At 52.9% G+C, this 18,776-nt stretch overlaps 7 protein-coding genes across 7 annotated transcripts; 2 read left to right on the forward strand and 5 right to left on the reverse strand.

The window, feature by feature from the left end:
• The first annotated feature begins 261 nt into the window (after nt 1-261).
• Nucleotides 262-3,517, forward strand: BO72DRAFT_483742 (elongation factor G). The gene is made up of 4 exons (XM_040947823.1): nt 262-625; nt 719-830; nt 901-2,930; nt 3,015-3,517. The coding sequence occupies exons 1-4, from the start codon at nt 417-419 to the stop codon at nt 3,067-3,069; spliced, it is 2,406 nt and encodes an 801-aa protein (XP_040804630.1). The 5' UTR covers nt 262-416; the 3' UTR covers nt 3,070-3,517.
• A 332-nt stretch (nt 3,518-3,849) lies between these two features.
• Nucleotides 3,850-5,430, reverse strand: BO72DRAFT_456109 (alpha/beta hydrolase; the record flags this gene model as incomplete). Its single annotated transcript, XM_040946261.1, has 5 exons — nt 3,850-3,914; nt 3,984-4,820; nt 4,892-5,092; nt 5,156-5,229; nt 5,321-5,430. 5 exons carry the CDS (start codon nt 5,428-5,430, stop codon nt 3,850-3,852), a joined length of 1,287 nt encoding a protein of 428 aa, XP_040804631.1.
• A 209-nt stretch (nt 5,431-5,639) lies between these two features.
• On the forward strand, nt 5,640-8,728 carry BO72DRAFT_445188 (uncharacterized protein). Its single transcript, XM_040943975.1, has 2 exons — nt 5,640-6,012; nt 6,090-8,728. Exons 1-2 carry the CDS (start codon nt 5,735-5,737, stop codon nt 8,689-8,691), a joined length of 2,880 nt encoding a protein of 959 aa, XP_040804632.1. The 5' UTR covers nt 5,640-5,734; the 3' UTR covers nt 8,692-8,728.
• Nucleotides 8,729-8,841: 113 nt separating this feature from the next.
• Nucleotides 8,842-11,398, reverse strand: BO72DRAFT_525098 (TLD domain-containing protein). The gene is made up of 2 exons (XM_040949929.1): nt 10,969-11,398; nt 8,842-10,909 (listed from the first exon to the last, which is right to left on the reverse strand). Exons 1-2 carry the CDS (start codon nt 11,015-11,017, stop codon nt 9,048-9,050), a joined length of 1,911 nt encoding a protein of 636 aa, XP_040804633.1. The 5' UTR covers nt 11,018-11,398; the 3' UTR covers nt 8,842-9,047.
• A 185-nt stretch (nt 11,399-11,583) lies between these two features.
• Nucleotides 11,584-13,492, reverse strand: BO72DRAFT_422626 (glycylpeptide N-tetradecanoyltransferase swoF). Its single transcript, XM_040942817.1, has 4 exons — nt 13,373-13,492; nt 12,862-13,310; nt 12,007-12,793; nt 11,584-11,947 (listed from the first exon to the last, which is right to left on the reverse strand). Exons 1-4 carry the CDS (start codon nt 13,424-13,426, stop codon nt 11,750-11,752), a joined length of 1,488 nt encoding a protein of 495 aa, XP_040804634.1. The 5' UTR covers nt 13,427-13,492; the 3' UTR covers nt 11,584-11,749.
• A 147-nt stretch (nt 13,493-13,639) lies between these two features.
• BO72DRAFT_475218 (tetrahydrofolate synthase) lies at nt 13,640-15,673 on the reverse strand. Its single transcript, XM_040947316.1, has 3 exons — nt 15,503-15,673; nt 15,307-15,438; nt 13,640-15,238 (listed from the first exon to the last, which is right to left on the reverse strand). The coding sequence occupies exons 1-3, from the start codon at nt 15,593-15,595 to the stop codon at nt 13,832-13,834; spliced, it is 1,632 nt and encodes a 543-aa protein (XP_040804635.1). The 5' UTR covers nt 15,596-15,673; the 3' UTR covers nt 13,640-13,831.
• A 136-nt stretch (nt 15,674-15,809) lies between these two features.
• BO72DRAFT_422632 (putative phosphoinositide phosphatase (Sac1)) lies at nt 15,810-18,533 on the reverse strand. Its single transcript, XM_040942818.1, has 3 exons — nt 18,078-18,533; nt 16,289-18,024; nt 15,810-16,230 (listed from the first exon to the last, which is right to left on the reverse strand). The coding sequence occupies exons 1-3, from the start codon at nt 18,283-18,285 to the stop codon at nt 16,054-16,056; spliced, it is 2,121 nt and encodes a 706-aa protein (XP_040804636.1). The 5' UTR covers nt 18,286-18,533; the 3' UTR covers nt 15,810-16,053.
• Between the last annotated feature and the right edge of the window lie 243 nt (nt 18,534-18,776).

The raw sequence follows: 18,776 nt of genomic DNA on the forward strand, positions 1-18,776 counted from the left end.
ATTCTTCCAGATTGACAAACTTCAGACCCTGAGGCCCGGTCCGAGCTCGGAGTATGTGTTTGTTGTGGTCGATTATACTAATGTAGAGAATACGATTGGCAAGTATGACTCCAACATAATCGGATCAAGCACCGGAAGTAGTTACCCGTGACCGGCTTATCGATAAGAAGCACAATGCATTGGGAAGTCAATGGTCGAGTCCACGGTGAATACTCCGTAGTGCTAACTACTCCGTAGACTCCAGCAGTCCAGGTCAACAACGGGCGAGGATCAGCCGATGGGGATCACGTGACCGTGTGCCTGGCTTCCCCGAACTTTTTTTCGGGGCCGCAGAAAAGAAATCAGGTCGCGGTTCCCGGCTGTCCCAAAAGAGCACCAGCGCTCGTTCAACGTTCTCGGTGTCGTCGGTCGCAGTCATGAGGTGTCCTACTCTCTCACGGTTGCCATACCGTGCTGTCTCTGGCTTGGCCAGAACTCCTGTTCGCCTTCAGTCTCAGACCCTTCTTTCGCGGAGATGCGCATCCACCGCTGTTCTCCGTTCAGCCACTGTTGCTCCGGCTTATCAGTCCGTCCTCAGCAAACAGAACCAGCAAAGGAGGAATGCCTCCGCCACTGCCAATGCTGTGTGAGTATCTCCTGGCTCTGCTTGCCTATCCTTCTGTCAGTCTACTATATCTCCTAAAACACGCTTACTGACTCGTGTATTGCATCGTTCTAGCCTCGAGGCCGCCGCTGCCACCCCCGATGCTCTGTCGCAGGAAGCTATCATTGAGAATCTCGACCCTGTTGAAGCCGCACGCCTGGATAAAGTCCGCAACATCGGTATCGCTGTAAGGAATCCACTTACGCTCTCTGGCTCGGTTGTCTACATTTGCCTAACATACTTTCTCGAATCATTAGGCACACATCGACAGTGGTAAGACGACATGTACCGAGCGAGTCCTTTTCTACACTGGCCGTATCAAGGCCATCCACGAGGTCCGTGGTCGTGACAGTGTAGGCGCGAAGATGGACTCCATGGACTTGGAGCGTGAGAAGGGTATCACCATTCAGTCTGCTGCCACGTACTGTGACTGGGTGAAGAAGGACAAGGAGGGCCAGGAGCAGAAGTACCACCTCAACTTGATCGATACCCCGGGTCACATTGATTTCACCATTGAAGTCGAAAGAGCGCTGCGTGTTCTCGATGGTGCGGTCATGATTCTGTGCGCTGTCTCCGGTGTTCAGTCCCAGACCATCACTGTCGATCGTCAAATGAGACGTTACAACGTCCCCAGAATCTCCTTCGTGAATAAGATGGATCGGATGGGTGCCAACCCCTTCAAGGCCGTTGATCAGATCAACACCAAGCTCAAGATCCCTGCTGCTGCTGTCCAGGTGCCGATTGGTGCTGAGGACGAATTCGAGGGTGTGGTCGACCTCCTTCAAATGAAGGCTATTTACAACCACGGCCCCAACGGTGAAGAACTTGTGGTCAAGGACGAGATCCCAGCGAAGGTCAAGGATGTCGTGGAGGAGCGGAAGCGCATGCTTATTGAGACTCTCGCTGACGTGGACGACGAGATCGCGGAACTCTTCCTCAGCGAGATCGAGCCCACCGAGGATCAACTGAGACAGGCTATCCGCCGCGCGACCATCGGTCTCAAGTTCACCCCTGTCTTCATGGGTTCGGCTCTTGCCAACAAGTCTGTGCAACCCATGCTTGATGGTGTCATCGATTATCTCCCCAACCCTTCCGAAGTTCAAAACCTCGCTCTCGATAAGAAGCGTGACGAGGCTTCGGTCAAGCTCATTCCTTACAACTCACTGCCATTTGTCGGTCTCGCTTTCAAGCTGGAAGAGAGCAATTTCGGACAGTTGACCTACATTCGTGTTTACCAAGGCACCCTGCGCAAGAGTGCTAACGTCTTCAACGCACGCACGGACAAGAAGGTCAAGATTCCTCGCATTGTGCGCATGCACTCCAATGAGATGGAGGATGTTAGTGAGGTCGGAGCGGGTGAAATTTGCGCTGTGTTCGGTGTCGACTGTGCTTCTGGTGATACTTTCACTGATGGCCAGCTGGGTTACACCATGTCGTCTATGTTCGTTCCTGAGCCCGTTATCTCTCTTTCCATCAAGCCCAAGAACGCCAAGGATGGCGCCAACTTCTCCAAGGCAATGGCTCGTTTCCAGAGAGAGGATCCTACCTTCCGTGTGCACTTCGATAACGAGAGTGAACAGACGATCATCTCCGGTATGGGTGAATTGCACTTGGACATCTACGTTGAGCGCATGCGCCGTGAGTACCGGGTAGACTGTGAGACCGGTCCTCCTCAAGTCGCGTACCGTGAAACCATCGGCCACCGCATTGAATTCGATCATCTGCTCAGGAAGCAGACCGGTGGTCCTGGTGACTTCGCCCGCGTTGTGGGTTGGATGGAGCCTACTGGCAGTCTGTCGGAGAATGTTTTCGAGGAACAGATTGTTGGTGGCAGTATCTCGGAGAAGTTCGTGTTCGCCTGTGAAAAGGGATTCCACATGGCTTGTGACAAGGGTCCTCTCATTGGACACAAGGTCCTGGGTACCAAGATGGTCATCAACGATGGTGCTACTCACATGACCGATTCCTCTGAAATGTCTTTCAAGAACGCAACCCAGCAGGCGTTCCGCAAGGCCTTCAAGGAAGCCAACCCCTCTATCCTCGAGCCTATGATGAAGACTGTTGTCACTGCTCCTTCTGAGTTCCAGGGTGATGTTATTTCTCTCTTGAACAAGCGTGGCGCTACCATCAATGACTCCGAAGTTGGTGTCGATGAGTTCACCGTTCAAGCCGACTGCAGCTTGAACGGTATGTTCGGCTTCAGTAGCAACCTCCGTGCCGCCACCCAGGGTAAGGGTGAGTACACCATGGAGTTCAGCCACTACGAGAAGGCTCCTGGTCACCTTCAGTAAGTATCCCCCAAAACCCATAGACGTTGCACGTTGCAAGTGAAGGCATCAAGGGTGCTAATCTCCATTCTCAACCTTTCCAGGAAAGAGCTCATTGCCAAGTATCTGAAGGCCCAGGCCGACAGACACAAGAAATAAGCGACGGGAATCGCTTTCCGACCGCGTTAACTCGAATGCAGGGGGCAGCCCTCTCATGCATCGCGCGAGTCTCAGGCCATACTGGCTCGATCCCACCTCTCACATAATCACCTACGAGGGCTTCGGAGACGAATGAACTACACTCCGGCTCCTCTTTCTCCTGTATAACTGACTCCTTCCCAAAACCGGTCCGGCGTGTTCTTGAATATGAAAATGATGTGTTCCTTTTTTTCGTTACCTCTGTCCAAATACCTCGGGCTCATGTATCATTTACCAAGCAAAATAGATAACCCTTCTGCGCATTTAGACCAGAGGCCCCTCTCAAGGCTGTTGTGTGGGCATGCAAAGCCCCGAGCTCAGAGGCATGGATGCATTTAACACAGATTGTACATAAAGTTTTTGATAGTTGGGTTTCGATATATCTCCTCTCCTGAACGAATGAAGTTCGAAGACATACAAGTGCTCTAGACATAGATAAGTATTTTGTTTGAAAAACAGGCACCTGGCTAATACATGGCGAGTTTTGGCATATGCCAAATCCATCCAGGTCTATATCTATCTCGGGTCAGATATGCCGCCCCTCAAGCTCATATCTCAGAACTAACACCTGGCTATGGCTTCAACCCGGTAACTCTACCTCTTCTGCGAGATTCGATCGTGCCCTCATCCAAAGGACGGGATATTGCGGGTCTTTTTACGTTCACGGTGGGAGATTCACTGCGAATCCAGGTGGCGATCTCCTTGTGATTTGGTGCAGCTAAATCCAACTAAAACTATGCTTCAGCCATCGAAGGCTCGCAGCACAGCCAAGGCGGCAACCGAGAACGTTGCTACGCGATTATGGCCTGGGAGACAGCGTGAATAACCGAGTATACACTCCTCCAATTCGAACCGGGGACGGCAGTGTCACTTACCTCCATACGCCACACGTTCCCATCGAACCCTCTTGACCACAGCAGAGTCCGTGGCCGAACTGCTCTCCCAGATCTGGACTTCATTAGGTCCGCCAGCGGAGTCCCTTGTCGACACCACAATCTTCCCGGGGCTGTTCTCGACCGCTTCTCCCGTGGCCGCGGCCCAGACGCGCCGGCCTTCTTGCCAGGGAATCTCGACATCGTTGGCTGCATGCACGATGAACAGGTTCAACCCCTGCTCGACATACGCTGGGGCCGGATGGTGGTCTTTGCCGGTGGTGGTGGTGGTGGTGGTGCTGTTGTTGTTGCTGACGCCCGACAACCGCGCAACCCGGGCAGCCGTGTCCCAGCGGTCGACAATCTGGCGCTTGGCGTAGTCTTTGATGCCGGGGTAGGCGGAGAGGGGCGCGAGCATGGGCGGGGTGATGCCCTTCACGCTGTAGGAGTCGACGAGGCTCGGGACGTTGCTGAAGGAGGCTAGGAGGATCACGCCGGCGAAGGGCTCCGGGTTCGTGAGGGCGGGCTGGAGAGCCGTTGGGTCGGAGGACCCGAATGCGAAGCGTTCGGCCACGGCGGCGGTCACAGCGGTCCCCAGGCTCTGGCCCATGATGATGATGCGCGACGGCGGGATTCTCAGCGGGCCGGCGGTGAGATAGTTGATGAGGGCGACGCCGTCGGTGATGAGGCCTTCTTCGGTGGGTGAGCCGGTGGAGAGGCCGAAGCCCCGGTAGTCCAGGGCGAATACATGGACGGGATGTGACGGGGTCGAGAGTCCGAGAAGTTGCCGGTAGATGTCTGGCCGCTGGGCTGAGGCGAGGTGGGCAGCATTGCCGTGGACTTTGGTGGTCGAAGATATGTGACGTGAGTGATTTTATAGTGTTTTGTTGTTTCGATGGGGTGGGACTCACAGTTGACAACGACTCGCGCATTGGGGTCGTGGGCGAGCAGCTTAAATGCTGAGGTCTTGGTGTAGTCCTCCGCTGGGCCGTATCGTTCGTTCTCATGTAGGTCATCTTCGTGTTCCTTGCACAGTTGCAGCGGAAGAAGATGCCATGCGTACAAGGTCTCGTTATCGGGAGTTACCAGGTTGAAAGGTTGTACTTGCGTTTCTATGCGCGTGTCAATACCTGGTTATTTATTATCTATTCAGAGGATCGAGGTTGAGAGCATACTCAGGAATCCGAAGGACTCAACAAGGTTGATGTCCTGCCATCGTGTAGGATTCACTTTGTGAACATAAAGTGCGCTGGCAGGGCAATAGAAGTATGGCAAACTGGTCAGCTGTGGAGCTCTAAGGTGCTTTAACTCAGGTGAGTGGGAGGCAGCAAGAATCATACAAGCGTTGGACTATAGGATATGTGAGCGCATAGACAACAAGCACATAGAACAGGCCTCCGGCTGCCAGCGACCAGTAAGCTTTTCGGAAGATGGACTGAAGCTCAACCATGTTCTGAAGAATGATTTCAGAGATGAGTAGATATCAGATCATGCAAGCAATTGACGTGGAGATCACGCATAGCATGTACAGTCAAATAAGTTAGTCGAGGTGGAGGTTCGATTTAGCTGAGGGAGGCTCGTTTGTCCGATTCGGTCATTTTCCCTCCCGCTATTTTTCTCTCCGCAACTCTCCCTTCTTATTATCACCTACGTCGGTTCTCTGCGCAATGCTCTCCATGTATTGCACGGGGAGCTCAAACAGAATCATACAACCATAATCTCATTCAATCACCTATCCTGCTAATAACCTCCCTATGGCCGAGAAACGGAGACTCTCCGCCCGCGAACGCCGCGAACCTGCGGCGAAGCGACGGGTGTCCGAAGCCGCGCCTCGATCCTCTCCTCAACCTCAACAATCGTCCAAACGAAAGGCTTCAACGCCTGTTGTTGCTCCGGTCCCCCCTTCTCCGCAGCCAGAAAAGATTGAAAATCCTCTACCTACCAAAATCAAGGATGGAGAAGCTCTCCCCACCTTGCCCGCTCCGCAGCCGGGGGACCTCTCGTCGAAGGAGTACCAGTCCATCGCGGAAAGGTGCGAATTCTCCTCCAGGCCGCTGTTCCAGGACGCGTTCATCTCAAGGAGCATTTCAACTGACTGACTTTGTGTAGCGCGATCCTTCTTGCCTCCCTAGAACGATCGAAGAAGAAATGGCTTAGCGACGGCATTCTCGAACGGTACTGGACCAAACCCAAGAAAACGAAGAGAGAGCAGATCGAAGGCAAGAATCCACCCAAGGAGAGCATGTCCAAGGTTGGAGCTTGCAATATTGTGGTCGGCCCGCACCTGTTCGATGCTATGTTATATACGGTGAAAGACCCCAATGCGCCGCCGCCGATTCAGTATACACCACCCCAGCGCCCGATGGTTCATTACGGCCATCCCAATAACTTCCAACAATATCACCCGTATCCGCAGGGTCCCACTCCTCCACAGCAGTCACGCCAGCAGCAGCAGCAACCGCCAAAGCAAAAACAACAGCAGCAACAGCAGCAGCAACAGCAGCAGCACCCTCCTCATGGACCACAAGCTACTCCAGGCACACCTCAGCCGGCCTATCATCCTGCCAGCCATCCACCTCCACCGCATCCCGCTCGAACACCTAGCCACACTCCTCACCGGACTCCCGGGCCTCAAGCGGCGCAGCGACCGTCTCCGGCACAACATCCTCAGCCCCAGCAGCAGCAGCCGCCACAACCGCCGAAGCCCAGTCCAGACCCAGTGATTCAAATGCTCGCAACTCGAGCTGCCTCCGACCCGGACCTCAAAGCCTTGATGCGGGTGGTAGCTTCCAGCAAGGCGTCTCAGGAGCAATTACGTGCCTTTCAAGCTCACATAGATGAACTTAACGCTATAATCAGAGCAAGGGAGCAACAGCAACAAAGACAGCAGCAGCAACAGCAGCAACGCCAGCAGATACAGCAGCAACAACTACAACAGAGACAACCACTACCACTTACTCCTGCTCATCCGCAGGCCGCGCCCAGAACACAACAACCTCCCCACCAACCACCTCAGACGCCGCAACAGACACCACAGCCCCCTCCTCCCCAACAACGACCTCCGCAGCAGCCAGTGCATCCAACCCCGCAGACACAGCCTCAAACCCAACCACCTCCGCGTCTTGAAGTCCAAGTTAAATCATCGCCATCTGCAGGTCCAGTAGCAGCGCAATCTGGCGCGCCATCACAACCCCCGCAGACTCCAACTCCACAAAACTCCAAGGCACAGCAAATCAAACAGGAGCCCGGGCCTGTCGCGCAAACCCAGCCGGCTACACCACAAACTCCTCATCCGCCTGTTGCACCGGGGCCAGCGCCAGTAGTGGAAATTACCAAGCAACCCACCCCAGGTGGACGTCCCGCGCCTCCACCGCAGCAGCAGCAGCAGCCGCCGCCGCAACATCAACCACAACAATCTCAGACGCCAGGATCACGCTCAGGGCCTTCTTACCCGCAATATCAGCAACCTCCGTATCAAGGGCACCCCCCTGCAATCCAGTCACGTCCACCGCAGTATGGATCATCCACTCCATACTATCGCCCCGCCCCTCCGCCGCCGCCGCCACCACCACCTCCAAGGCTCAACTACAAGTCCGTCGTCTTTGAGTTCACCTCTCCACTGACTCCGTACGGTAGCAGTACCTCCGGCCACGCAGGTTCAGGCGATCGCTATCTATTCCCCGAGTACACGATCCTGGAATGGCTCCCTGGGGGAACCACCGTGCTCGCCTCCTTCCTTCTCGTGCGTAAAGTGGATCCCAAAGCGCCGTTCCCCATCGAAACCGGCACCGAACCACCGTCCAGGGCCAAAGGCAAATCCGGCTCCAAATCCAAGTCCAAGAAGGCAGCGGCAGCAGCAGCAGCCGACAAGAACAAGACACCTGCGGCTACACCCTCTCAACCAGAGAAACCGAAGGACGCAGAAAAGGAGAAGGAGAAGGAGAAGGACAAAGAGCCAGCCAAGGAGAAAGCGGAAGAGAAACCTGCTTCTTCCACAGAACCAACGCCCGCTACTGCAACCGCAGGGGACAGTAAACCCGCAACCCCGAACCCCACTCCAACCGAAGGCGGCGGCAGCAGCAGCGACAAACCAGCAGCCAGCGAGCAGCAACAACCCGACAGCACCAAAGCCGCCGCTACGTCCACCACCACCACCACTACCGCAACAAAGGACCCGGCCACGACGGCGAAAGAGCCCCCCTCCGCCACAGCCGCGGCCACCCCCAAGGACAGCAGCAAGAAAAAAGACGACGACCCCAATCTGAAGGAGTACTACCAACCCGTCACGTTCCGGATCTTCAGCAGCAACCCCAAGGTCCTCGAGCCGCTGACCCGGGTTGTCAAGCCCGCCGATGAGGTGCGCAAGTACATGAACGAGATCATGGATCGCGCCGAGCGGGCCCCCGACGGGTTCCTGGCGTATCGTCTGCCGCGGGAGGAGCAGGAGGATGCTTCCTCAAACAACAACAATGCCAGCAAGGAGGTGGATGATTCTGTTGGTGGTGGTCGGAAGACGGGGGGCACGCCTGTGCCGCCGGGCCAGCGGAGTCGATTCAGCTCGCGCGGGAATAATAAGGCGACCGACTCGGATGTTGAGATCAGTGAGCAGCAGCAGCAGGGTGATAAGGAGGACGCGGTTGAAGAGGAAGAGGAGGAGGAGTTGTTGGATTTCTATGGGCCGCCTACGGGCCTTCCGCCTTTGGGGGCTTGAATTGTTTCAGCCCCCCCCCCCCTCCCCCCGCCCGCGCTGGCCACTGTCACTGCTCCCTTCGTGGTATATTAGAGATCAGATGTAAGCTTTATATAATTCCCCATTCATCAATGACTACGCGGTGCAGTGCATCCGTCGCAGAACTTTTCCCAAACTCTTTGTAGCAAGTTCATTTGATTCTCGTCTCTGGTATCAACAAAGCAATAATAACGTATCAAACCCTCCCATATGCGCCAACAGATAAAGCTATGTGTAAAATGCTTGACCAAATCCAAATTTGTGCCCGGCAGGAATCTCTCTGCGCAAACATCATATACAATCTCAAACAACCGCGAACGTGTCACGATCATAACCAATCAAACCACATGTGAGCCGCCTCGTCGACTATTGTCCCCAATGATTCCGGCAGTCTCCAACAGCCAGCGAGCACTTTCAGCAGCCGAGTCACCCGCCCCAGCCTTGAGGTTCAGATTGCGCCGCCGCTCCGCCTCGCGCGCTTCGAAGTCCCACTTCGCCTGTTGTAGCTCGACTGCGCTTTTCCCGTCCTCGGAGATGGTGGTCGTCGGGTCGGGGACAAGACCCCAGATCTCGAGGTTATAGATGTCTATGCTCGTCTTGTAAGTGGTTTCGGCCCCTATGCTAGACACTGGAGGAAGAAACGACCCGTCGTGGCCGACAGGGTGGACGTAAAAGGTCGCTGTCTCGAGATTGGCATCAATGGTCAGACTGCCTGCCCCGAGCGGAGTGGGAGGCTTGTGGTTGCTTCGTGACGAGGGCGGAATACGGCACCCTATAGATATTCCCGAGCTTGTGGAGAAGTAGGCTGTGGGGGTGTCTGGCTTTTGTACAGAAGGGGAAGAATTTCCTTGCAGAAGCATATGTTTTGGGGAGAGTTGGAAAAGACAGGGGAGGACTGAGTTGGAGAACTTGGAAGATGAGGTAGTTGACGAGGGCGACTTCCAGGGTTGTGGTAAGTATGCGCCGAGGATCATCGGGCTGTTCGTCTCAGATACACCCTCAAGAAGGAGTAGTGTACCCGATGACCAAGTGAGAACGTTGTGCGAGAAGGATGTGAGCGAGGAGCCATGTGCGGCCGTCGAAAAGACAGGGTGTAAGCGCGTATGGCCGCGAAGAAAGTTCAGGTCCTCGGATGTAGAAGGAAGGAAGAACGAGAGGTGTGAGATGATGCTCGTGCTCAATATTACTGATTCAAAACTTCCCTCCAGCATAATCGAGGGCGAGGAGTGCAACTGCAACTCGTTCAAAGCGGGCTTATCAGATTTCGATTCTGTCAAGTCCGGCGTATCGCGCTTCTGGGACAGGTCCAAGTTCTTGCTGAACAAGAAGTGCTCAAACAACGGTGTCAAAGGGTCAAACAAGTACGGTAATGAGGAGGCCACGCTTTCTGCGAAAGACTTGTACCTGATCCCTCCAGATGATTCCTGGTGGAAGGCAGCCATAATGCTGTCTGTTTGTTTCCGGATTGACTCCATGCGAGTCACGCTCAGATTCGAGGTGTAAACTGCTGCAGACTCGGTGGTCTTCAGATCTGATATCACAATCAGCAGCATAAGCAGGCGACGAAAAGTATTGTCGGAGATTCGAGCTTCATAGACCGCTCTCTCTACGCGCGAATCATGTTTGAAGACCTCGATCGCGTCGAGTGATTCCAAGGCAGCCAGAGCCAGGTCATCATCCTCTTCATCGTCGTACCCGTCGTTAGCAGGAGCATCTATGGCGAAACCGGGAGCATGGGACTTCGATGCAGTGTCGCCCAGTGCGTCGTCGTCCCCTTGGGACACATCGATATTTGCCGACTTTTCCTCATCTCTTCTCCCGACATCTGCTAAGCTCCCAAACAGTAGCCTAATGCGATCTCTGCGTGCCTTTCTGAGTACCTTCCCATATCTTTCAGTGAGCAAAACAACGACCTTCACCATAGCATCGAATGTGAGTACACTCGGCGCCAGCGTGTTCTGAAACGGGAACGCTCCCAGGTACGAGACCATGCGAAAGATCACCGGACCCGCGTCGAGGGGACATTGAGAGTCGCTGCTATCTGGGACGCCAAGGAAGTCGGAGAGTATCTTCTCATTCCAGTACTTGACCCCGCCTTGTTCAATTGCGCGGCTGTAGAAGTTGTCCTTGAAGTGAGTGAGCTCCAAAGGGGTGAAGCATTTTGTGGCGAAGCGCTCGGCAAGCACGTAGCTCAGCTCCTCTGGGGATTATTAGAAGGTGGGCAGGTAAATATAGTTTAGTTCGCTACGGAGTACTGACCTGGAGATGACTTATGACCCGCAGACTCAGCGGACTGGTATGCACCCATCTTGAAGAGTAATAACGCAGAGGTTATTGGTTGTGCTTCTTCTTTGCGATAGTCACAGAAGAAAAAGGGGTGGCATGTGTCAGAAATGTACCAGGGTTGCAGGAGTAGGCAAGATAATTAAGAGACAGCTGTCGCATTAGCACTGATAGTATGAGTTCGGGACACTCCGCAGTGATGACGACGTGAACCCACCGCGATGAGTCGGGGTGACGATCGCTATCATCTGCGGGACTAAGAACGCGGAAGTAGAACTTGAATCAATACGGATGTATAGACGAAAGACTTAAATTGTCTGTCAGATGCTATACCATGATCAGGGGCATGAGCAAGTGTGGTGTTGATGATGATGATGATGAAGGGGAGAGGGGAGGGAGAGGTAGGTTAATTAAGGATGTTTCCGCATGCGGGCTAAAGCAACAACCTGAAGTTCCAGTTAAGTTGAAGGGCCTCGGCCCCTCACGGCCAGCAGGGGTTGTTGCCATTTTGGGTTAACCAGTCCCGTGTATAACTTGTACTAGAAATACTGCTCCTGGTTCCTATACTTCAAGAATCAAGCTTGTACTCCCTCTAGAGTATATATCTCAAATTGAACTAATAGTATTCACATTCGTCGTGTCACAATTGACTTTGACTTTGACTAGACTTTGACTAGCCGCTTGCTTATCCGGCCACAGAACACCACCCATTGATTTGGTACTGTATTTCGAAACAAACATGTGAGAGTACCGGACTCTACAGCATGACAACACCGACACCTCCCATTCTCTTCTCATCCGGCAGGTTCTTGTCGTTGACACCACCGGCGATGGGGGCCGTCCGGTAATTATAGAGGTAGTAATGAAGCTGACCGTCGCCCGCCCCGAACTTGAGCTGCTCCAGGAAGAGAGGGTTGTCGTGGAGGGTAAGAGCATTGAACACATCAAAACGAGCCTATCGTGGAGAATATCAGTATTTGAAAATAATATCGAGCGAGCAACAATTTGACGTACCTTCTTCGCCAGGATCAGGGCATCATTCATGAGCATGAGGAGCCGTTCCTTGAGCGCCTTCATATCACCAGTGAAGGCCGTCTCGGTGGCATAATAATAAAGGTAAGCTACGCGCAGGCAATCATGCTTGGGGTGCTGAATGATGGTAGATTCCAGGTTGTAGAAGGAGAAGAAGTCGGTAATCTTGTGGGTTTCCGGGTCCTCCACCACGTAAGACCAAACCACCTGTTCCCGGTCGGCCTCCCCTCCTTTGTGCACGAGCCAGTGTTCGATCTCCTCGCGGGAGAAGGCCTGGTTCAAGTCAAACCGCTTCAGGTAGCGTTCCAGGAGCTCGTGGACAGCATCAATATCCTTAACTTCCATGGGGCGGAGGTTAGGAGTAGACGTGACACTCGGGAGGTGGTTCTTGCTAATCTGTCGGGCCTTGGTCGAGCCCTTGGGCAGATGCGAGAATCCGACCTCATACAGCTTAAGCCAGTCCAAAGGACGGTGGTAGTACCGGCATGAGCTGACGGGAGTTGGCAGCACCACACCCGCGGTATAGATGGCCTGGAAGATCCCCTCGAGATAACAACGGCGAGTGATCTCTTTAATGAGAACCGGTGCAAGACGCTTGGATCGCAGCTTCTTGTGAATGCAGAGGAAGTTGATCTCGGTGACCTTGATCTTCTGCTCGCGAACGCGCAACTCGGTTGGGATACCGGAGATAGCGGCGACAAGCTTCCGCGACTTGGTAGCGCGAACTCCGACGTGCCATTCCTTCTTCCAGCCCGGTGCCATTAGCGCCCTATATGAAATATATCGTCAGCCCTCCCGTATCAATACATCCAGTCGTGGGTTGGACAGTGCACGAACCAGTGTAGAAATGATTTCGAGTATCGGAAGCGGAACATGGCATTGTCGTCCTCGACATAGTGGTAGGTGAGCAGATCCCACAGCTCCTGGAGCTCTTCCTCCTTCGTGAGGTCCAGTGTAGCCCACTCGAAGCCTTCGATGAGCGGATCGGGGGTCTTCGACACTTTCTCTGGATCGATCATCTTGATCGGCCCACCGACATCGTTGGCGGCAGCGGCGGCCTCATCGAAACGAGGCACAGGCTGGGTCTGCCAAAACTTGTACGAGGCCATATCTTTCTGGTTCTTGCCTCCAACAGCCAGACCAGTCAAGAGCTCGGAGATATCCATCTTGCGCAGGGCCTCCGCGGCCTTATCCTTGTCGAGTCCGGCCAGCTCGTTCTTCAGGGCGGGGTTATTCTCCAGCAGCGCCTCGGCCGCTTTGGGGGTCAACTTCTGTTTCGCCGCATCCTAAGACAATCCGGGTGAGTTGTTGAGACGGTAGATTAGCTAGGATCAAGAGGAAAACTGACCTCATCATTGGACGCCTGGGCGGCTTTGCCCTTCTTATCCTTGGAGTCTGGCATGGCAGCTGGCGCGGTTTGAAACACGTGGAAGTTCGATGGTCGGATCGGAGACCGCGAACAGACAAGAAGTGGGTGCGGGAAGGTTTTCTAAGCCCGCCCCACGTTCATCTAACAAAGTAGCCGTCCGTCCCTAAGTTGCGCTTGCGGGGTGCATATCTACAGGTACGCCCATCGGTATTTACTCACTATATGACTTTGTCGCAGTGAATTCTAGTCAATTGCTCCTCCCTAATATATGTGGGAATCTAAGCTTCCTTGTTGAATTGTAACTAAACAACGCCTCCTAAATCAATCATAATATAAAAATAGTCAAACAATAGAGCATAAACAAGGCATAATTGCTTTGTCTGGGTATCACCAATTTTGTTGTTGAAACCTCATGGTGAGGCAGGCATAATGCAGGTCTTACTGGGGAGCAGGCTTGGTCTCAATCACATCCAAGAAGCCACCAACCAGGTGCAAGCTACCAGTAACGAATGTCATTACAGGAGCTTCATCCTGGCCTACAAGGTCCTTTTCTTTCATAGCGAGCTCCCGAGTAAAGTCGACAGCTTCCTCAATGGTGCTATACACCTTGACTTCAGTGCGAGGGTCAATGGACCGCCATGTGTCGGCAAGACTGTTCTGGACATGCAGTTTCTCCACATCCGTCGCATTTGTGTTCATGCTGACAAGATCGGGTCGATAACCGGCAGCCTTGTAGGTGACGTTGGTGCAGAAGATCGCGTGAGTAAATGGTTGCTCCGAGCCCAACGCCGCAGCCAAAGTCTCGTAAAGAGCCTGGGCCAGGGCATTGCTATCACGGGTCTGTTGGTTGAAGATCAAGACCCGCTGCTTCTTTTGCGCAACTGCAGCAGATGAAGAGTTTGCCCGGATCTGAGATGCAAACCATTGGCCAGCCAATCTAATACTTTCAAGTGTGTGGCCGCCGTCGATGTACCAGGTGATGCGCTTCTCAGTGCGTGTCTCACAACGACCGCCTAGACGGGCCTCTTCCAGGCCCTTGCGGAATTTTGCTGGTAAGGGTTCCTGCAGGATGTCTGACGGCACCTCCACAATGCCGACAGTCCGAAGGAATTCAGCCGCTGTTGCAACTGCCACTGCCGCATTTGTATATTGGAAGTCACCAGCTAATCCGAGTTTCACGCCTCCATCGGTCTTGAGCTCGGGGTGGCCCCTCACGATTTCCAGCGAGGTTCCCTTCTCGGCAGCACGTTCGAGCAGGACTTTCTCAGCAGACGGAGGCTGAGGGGCGCTGAATGCTTTGGTGCCAGATTTGATGATGCCACCTTTATGCCATGCGATCTCCTCAATAGTGTTTCCCAACATAGCAACGTGGTCAATGCCCAGGCTGGTAATGGCTGTCGCAGCTGGCTTTTGAATCACGTTGGTGCAGTCGTACTCTCCGCCGATTCCACATTCAATAACCGCAGCATCGACTCCTTCACTGATGTAAGTGTGGAATGCCATCAATGTTAAGTACCGAAAGTATTGAGGTTTCGTTCTAAGATTCGCAGGATCTTCGCCGGCTACTCGAGCAGCTTCTTCCAAACGATCCCACACTTCAAAAAAGTATTTGGCAAACTTCTCCTCCGAGAGCGGTGCATTGTCGATTTGGATACGCTCTCTAGCAAAGCGCAAATGAGGTGAGGTGTAGAGCCCGACCTTATTGAGGGATCGCGAGGTTGAGTCCGTGTCAGATAGCTGCGAGGCAGTGTATTGTGACAGAATCGATGCGATAAAAGCCGAAGTGGAGCCTTTGCCCTTCGTGCCGGCGACATGTACAGGATTGATACAGCTTAGATCCGAGGGCTATGGACCAAAAATGGAACGGAGTCAACACTGGAGCTTGACAACATAATGCGGGGGAGCACGCGGACCTGATATCCAATGCGACGAAGCCACTCAACAGTTTCTGGAATGGACAACAGGTTCATATCTTTCCGTGACTTGCGTAACTCTTCCACAACTGCAAAATTGGTTTGCAGTGAGTTCAGAGCTGCAATCGCAGCCTGCACCGAATCGTTAGACTTGACGCCCAGTGGCTTGCGGACAAATGCCTGCGGGGAAACCTGCCTCATAATTGCGAGACATAATGGTGGAACTGGATGATATATGGCGAGTGAAATGAAAGTGAAAGCAGGTAGGAAGTTTGCGAAAGCCCCTCATCAGGGTCAAGTCAGTCACTGCTCACGTGCAAGAGGGCTGTTGCGCATCGACTAATTGAGGGACTTATTTTTAACGCCGTACTTGCCTACACGCAGTCGGAGTAGTGTCATCAAGCGCCGGTAGGTCCGAGTTCGGGCTCCCGATAAGGTCACGTGAATAATAGATAGACATCTCAAATCATTATCCACGAAACAATCTTACACCTTGATTCTTACATGTGAGAAGTGCAATGGGAAACTTCAAACTTGACAATTAAGTGTTGCTGGTAATGATTCTAGTTTGGCAGAGACAAGGTGTAACTGAAAGGTGTTATTGAAGCATGGAAAAGTGTAAGCAGGGTGTGGATGTAAACGGGTAGAAGACGTGTGTGGCTAGATATACACTAAAGAAAGGTAGACAAGTAAATATTCTATAAAATATAGCGCAAGAAGTAGTGCAATAAAAGGCCTATTCAGGGACTACTCGATCCTTGTTTTTCCTTCCTCCAAAAAAACCAGCCTTGCGTTGCTGTAGCCTCGCTGGTGTCTTCTGACAGGAAGCCACTGGCCGATGATCGGATCCGTGCGAGCCTTGATAAGCGCATCTTGATACCCTTCAGAGCCAGCTGCGGGTGTGTTTAATTTTGGCCAATTTACCTGGAGTGCTTGCGTTAGTACCGAAGACCACATTGGAAGGTGTAGCACCAAGACTTACATAAAGCATCCCATGGGCAAGTATAAATCGGGCACACCAGGCGCTGACAACAAGCCAGAAGATAACGAACAAGCGCAGTGGCCACACAGTGGAGTCTGGTAGGCGTCTTGTGAAGGTTGAGACCAGGATCATAAAAACCCCAGCAGCAAAGATGTATGGGATTGATTGGATGATGAGCGGTCGGCGATCGAGGAAGAGCTGAAGGCTACCCAGTGTAGAGTCAGGAGGGAGATAGGCACCCAGGAACACATCAAAGCCATCTTGTCGGGGACCGTCCAAGAAGTTGTTTCGCACATAGCGTGTAATAGAATTGTTCAGATCCTGCAACATGCCTGCGCGGGTACGCTCTCCTGTGCGAGTGAAATCGGTTTTGAGTGCGCCCGTGCCAGAGTAGGATTTTGAGACCACGTCCGCGTTGTCGGCCCAGATATTGCGGAAGAGATTTTCGAACTCACGGTCGTCGTTTGCAGCCTCTCCTGGGCGTAAAACTCCAGCATCGATGAGCTGACGCGTAATGGCCCAACGTCCTAGCATACTCTGCACCACATTTGTGCGATCAAGGCAGTCCATGCAGTTGGTCCGGACGACGCTGGTCTGCGAGGATCGGACGTCCAGTTGTCCACCAGGGACACCAGGGTCTTCCACTCCCCGGAAATAGCCACCCCGAGTGAGTCCGTCCATCAACCGATCTAGCAACAGCTCTGCACGATGCCACTTGAGTCCCTTCGTCTCATTGTGAAAGTCGAAGTAGATATAATGTAATCTATCCATCTCGTTTTGTCTGAGACCGGGCTCAACAGCGTGCAGCTTTTCCGATGTTGCGTCATCTGCCTCGGTGTGTTCGGTAGAGGACGACACTAGTATACGGACCAACTGCTCGTAAGCATTCTTGACTCGTTCTTCCCGACCTTTGTGATTCACCAGGTTAACCAAGTAATTTTCGCCATATAGTCGGATCTGCTCGGAAAAGTGCTTGCGGGCCGCATCAACAGCAGTCTCCACCCCACGGACTTGAAGCTTCGGTGTATACTTGAGATTGTTGACTTCGGCCCAATACACGGGAACGCTGCCTCTGGTTTGCACAAACGCCATTACCTGGAGGTCTTGGCCAGAGCCACCTAACTTCTCCTTCGCTAGAGACTGACCTCCAGCGAAACCAGAAAGACCACCCGTTGCGTCATTCAGGATGACAATTTGCTCGGTCTCGTTGTAATTCGAGACATGACCTTGATCATCAATGCCACGTGAGAAATATCTTGTGCCTCCACGATATCTGGATCTCCGCGTAACAAGAGCAAATGTGAACGACGTTGACTTGACCTTTGCCGGGGTTATCCGTAACATGCCGAACATGACGGGGAGGATATACGGATCAACACCTGGCTGTGGGCCGAGCCGCACACCAGTCGTGTCATGTTCTCCAAGGCTGAAGTCGATCAAATCGGATTGTATGAAGCGGTTCCAGAAGAAGCGGTCATCCGCTCGCTTCCACATAGGCAGGCTAAGATCACTCTGTGATTGACGCTGGAAGCTGTTGGTGATGTCCAGGGCGTAGGAGAAGTACATGGGTCCAGTACGAAGGTGTTCCTTCAACAGTGCCAGATATGTATCTTCATCGGAATCATGTAGAGGGCGCTCGCGCAGGGGGAGGAACTCGGTCGCCGCAACCTTGTATACCATGTGGCCACGTAGCCTGCCCATGGGCTGAGCCTTGGTGATGACGATGATGTATTTGTCTAGTACAATCAGTAACAAGCCCTCAAGAACTATAGCGCGACGGTGACCATACCTAGTTTCAACTTGATGATGCCCAGTATACCAGCGATACTAGAGATACGCTTCGCACCAGAAAGGGTGCCATTTGTGAGACGCAAGTCACCGGTTGGACGCTCGACAACAAGGGTAGGGGCATTAGGTGACGAGGGAGAAGTGAAGGCATAGTGAGTGGATGAAGCGTGAAGATTGATGTCGCGAAATGGTAAAACGGAGGCAGCCATGACTTTCAAGTTAACCCGTAAGGGAGCAGTTGTCTGGAAGTGGGAAGCGATCAAAGAAACAAGAAAGAGTGAGGTATGAACCCTAGCGCATAGCGCGGAAGATATGATATGTGAAAAGAACTGTAGTTAAGGAAAGGAAGACTCAAAAGTCAAGGCAGGAAGGTAGGAAATTTGAAAGTGGGAGGAGGCGGGAGGAGAAGGTGATTGAATGTGATGATGACGATCTCCAAGAAAAGGGTGTGGAAAGGCAGTGTACTGTACGTACTACAGGTACTTTAGTCCGACAGGCCAACACTACGGGAATTCAATTCACTTTCCTTTTCTGCTTTAGGTCTAGGCTAACTTGGGGGCGCCGCTTTCTACTTAGTAAGCGGCGGGGGCATAACTAACTAAGTTAAGTTACGGTAACATAACCAGTAAATTGGTGCCTGCCTATTTTTAACAAAAAGATAAAGCTTTGATGTGACTATTCTATGGGTACACCGTAAGAT

Source organism: Aspergillus fijiensis (genome assembly GCF_003184825.1).
Source record: "Aspergillus fijiensis CBS 313.89 unplaced genomic scaffold BO72scaffold_8, whole genome shotgun sequence".
In the NCBI taxonomy this organism is placed as follows: Eukaryota; Fungi; Ascomycota; class Eurotiomycetes; order Eurotiales; family Aspergillaceae; genus Aspergillus; species Aspergillus fijiensis.

Bases quoted from the DNA above. Each gene is read 5' to 3' on its own strand.
- BO72DRAFT_422626 (XM_040942817.1), bottom strand. From the start codon at position 13,426: ATGCCAGACTCCAAGGATAAGAAGGGCAAAGCCGCCCAGGCGTCCAAT. The intron at 13,311-13,372 runs GTCAGTTTTCCT...GGATTGTCTTAG, and splicing joins CCCAGGCGTCCAATGATGAG to GATGCGGCGAAACAGAAGTT. The intron at 12,794-12,861 runs GTTCGTGCACTG...TATTTCATATAG, and splicing joins TCGAAATCATTTCTACACTG to GGCGCTAATGGCACCGGGCT.
- BO72DRAFT_525098 (XM_040949929.1), bottom strand. From the start codon at position 11,017: ATGGGTGCATACCAGTCCGCTGAGTCTGCGGGTCATAAGTCATCTCCA. The intron at 10,910-10,968 runs GTCAGTACTCCG...AATAATCCCCAG, and splicing joins GGGTCATAAGTCATCTCCAG to AGGAGCTGAGCTACGTGCTT.
- BO72DRAFT_475218 (XM_040947316.1), bottom strand. From the start codon at position 15,595: ATGAGGGGCTTTCGCAAACTTCCTACCTGCTTTCACTTTCATTTCACT. The intron at 15,439-15,502 runs GCAGGTTTCCCC...GATTCGGTGCAG, and splicing joins TTATGTCTCGCAATTATGAG to GCTGCGATTGCAGCTCTGAA. The intron at 15,239-15,306 runs GTCCGCGTGCTC...TTTGGTCCATAG, and splicing joins TTCGTCGCATTGGATATCAG to CCCTCGGATCTAAGCTGTAT.
- BO72DRAFT_422632 (XM_040942818.1), bottom strand. From the start codon at position 18,285: ATGGCTGCCTCCGTTTTACCATTTCGCGACATCAATCTTCACGCTTCA. The intron at 18,025-18,077 runs GTATGGTCACCG...TGATTGTACTAG, and splicing joins CATCATCAAGTTGAAACTAG to ACAAATACATCATCGTCATC. The intron at 16,231-16,288 runs GTAAGTCTTGGT...CAAGCACTCCAG, and splicing joins TTGCCCATGGGATGCTTTAT to GTAAATTGGCCAAAATTAAA.
- BO72DRAFT_445188 (XM_040943975.1), top strand. From the start codon at position 5,735: ATGGCCGAGAAACGGAGACTCTCCGCCCGCGAACGCCGCGAACCTGCG. The intron at 6,013-6,089 runs GTGCGAATTCTC...GACTTTGTGTAG, and splicing joins TACCAGTCCATCGCGGAAAG to CGCGATCCTTCTTGCCTCCC.
- BO72DRAFT_483742 (XM_040947823.1), top strand. From the start codon at position 417: ATGAGGTGTCCTACTCTCTCACGGTTGCCATACCGTGCTGTCTCTGGC. The intron at 831-900 runs GTAAGGAATCCA...TCGAATCATTAG, and splicing joins TCCGCAACATCGGTATCGCT to GCACACATCGACAGTGGTAA. The intron at 2,931-3,014 runs GTAAGTATCCCC...CAACCTTTCCAG, and splicing joins AAGGCTCCTGGTCACCTTCA to GAAAGAGCTCATTGCCAAGT.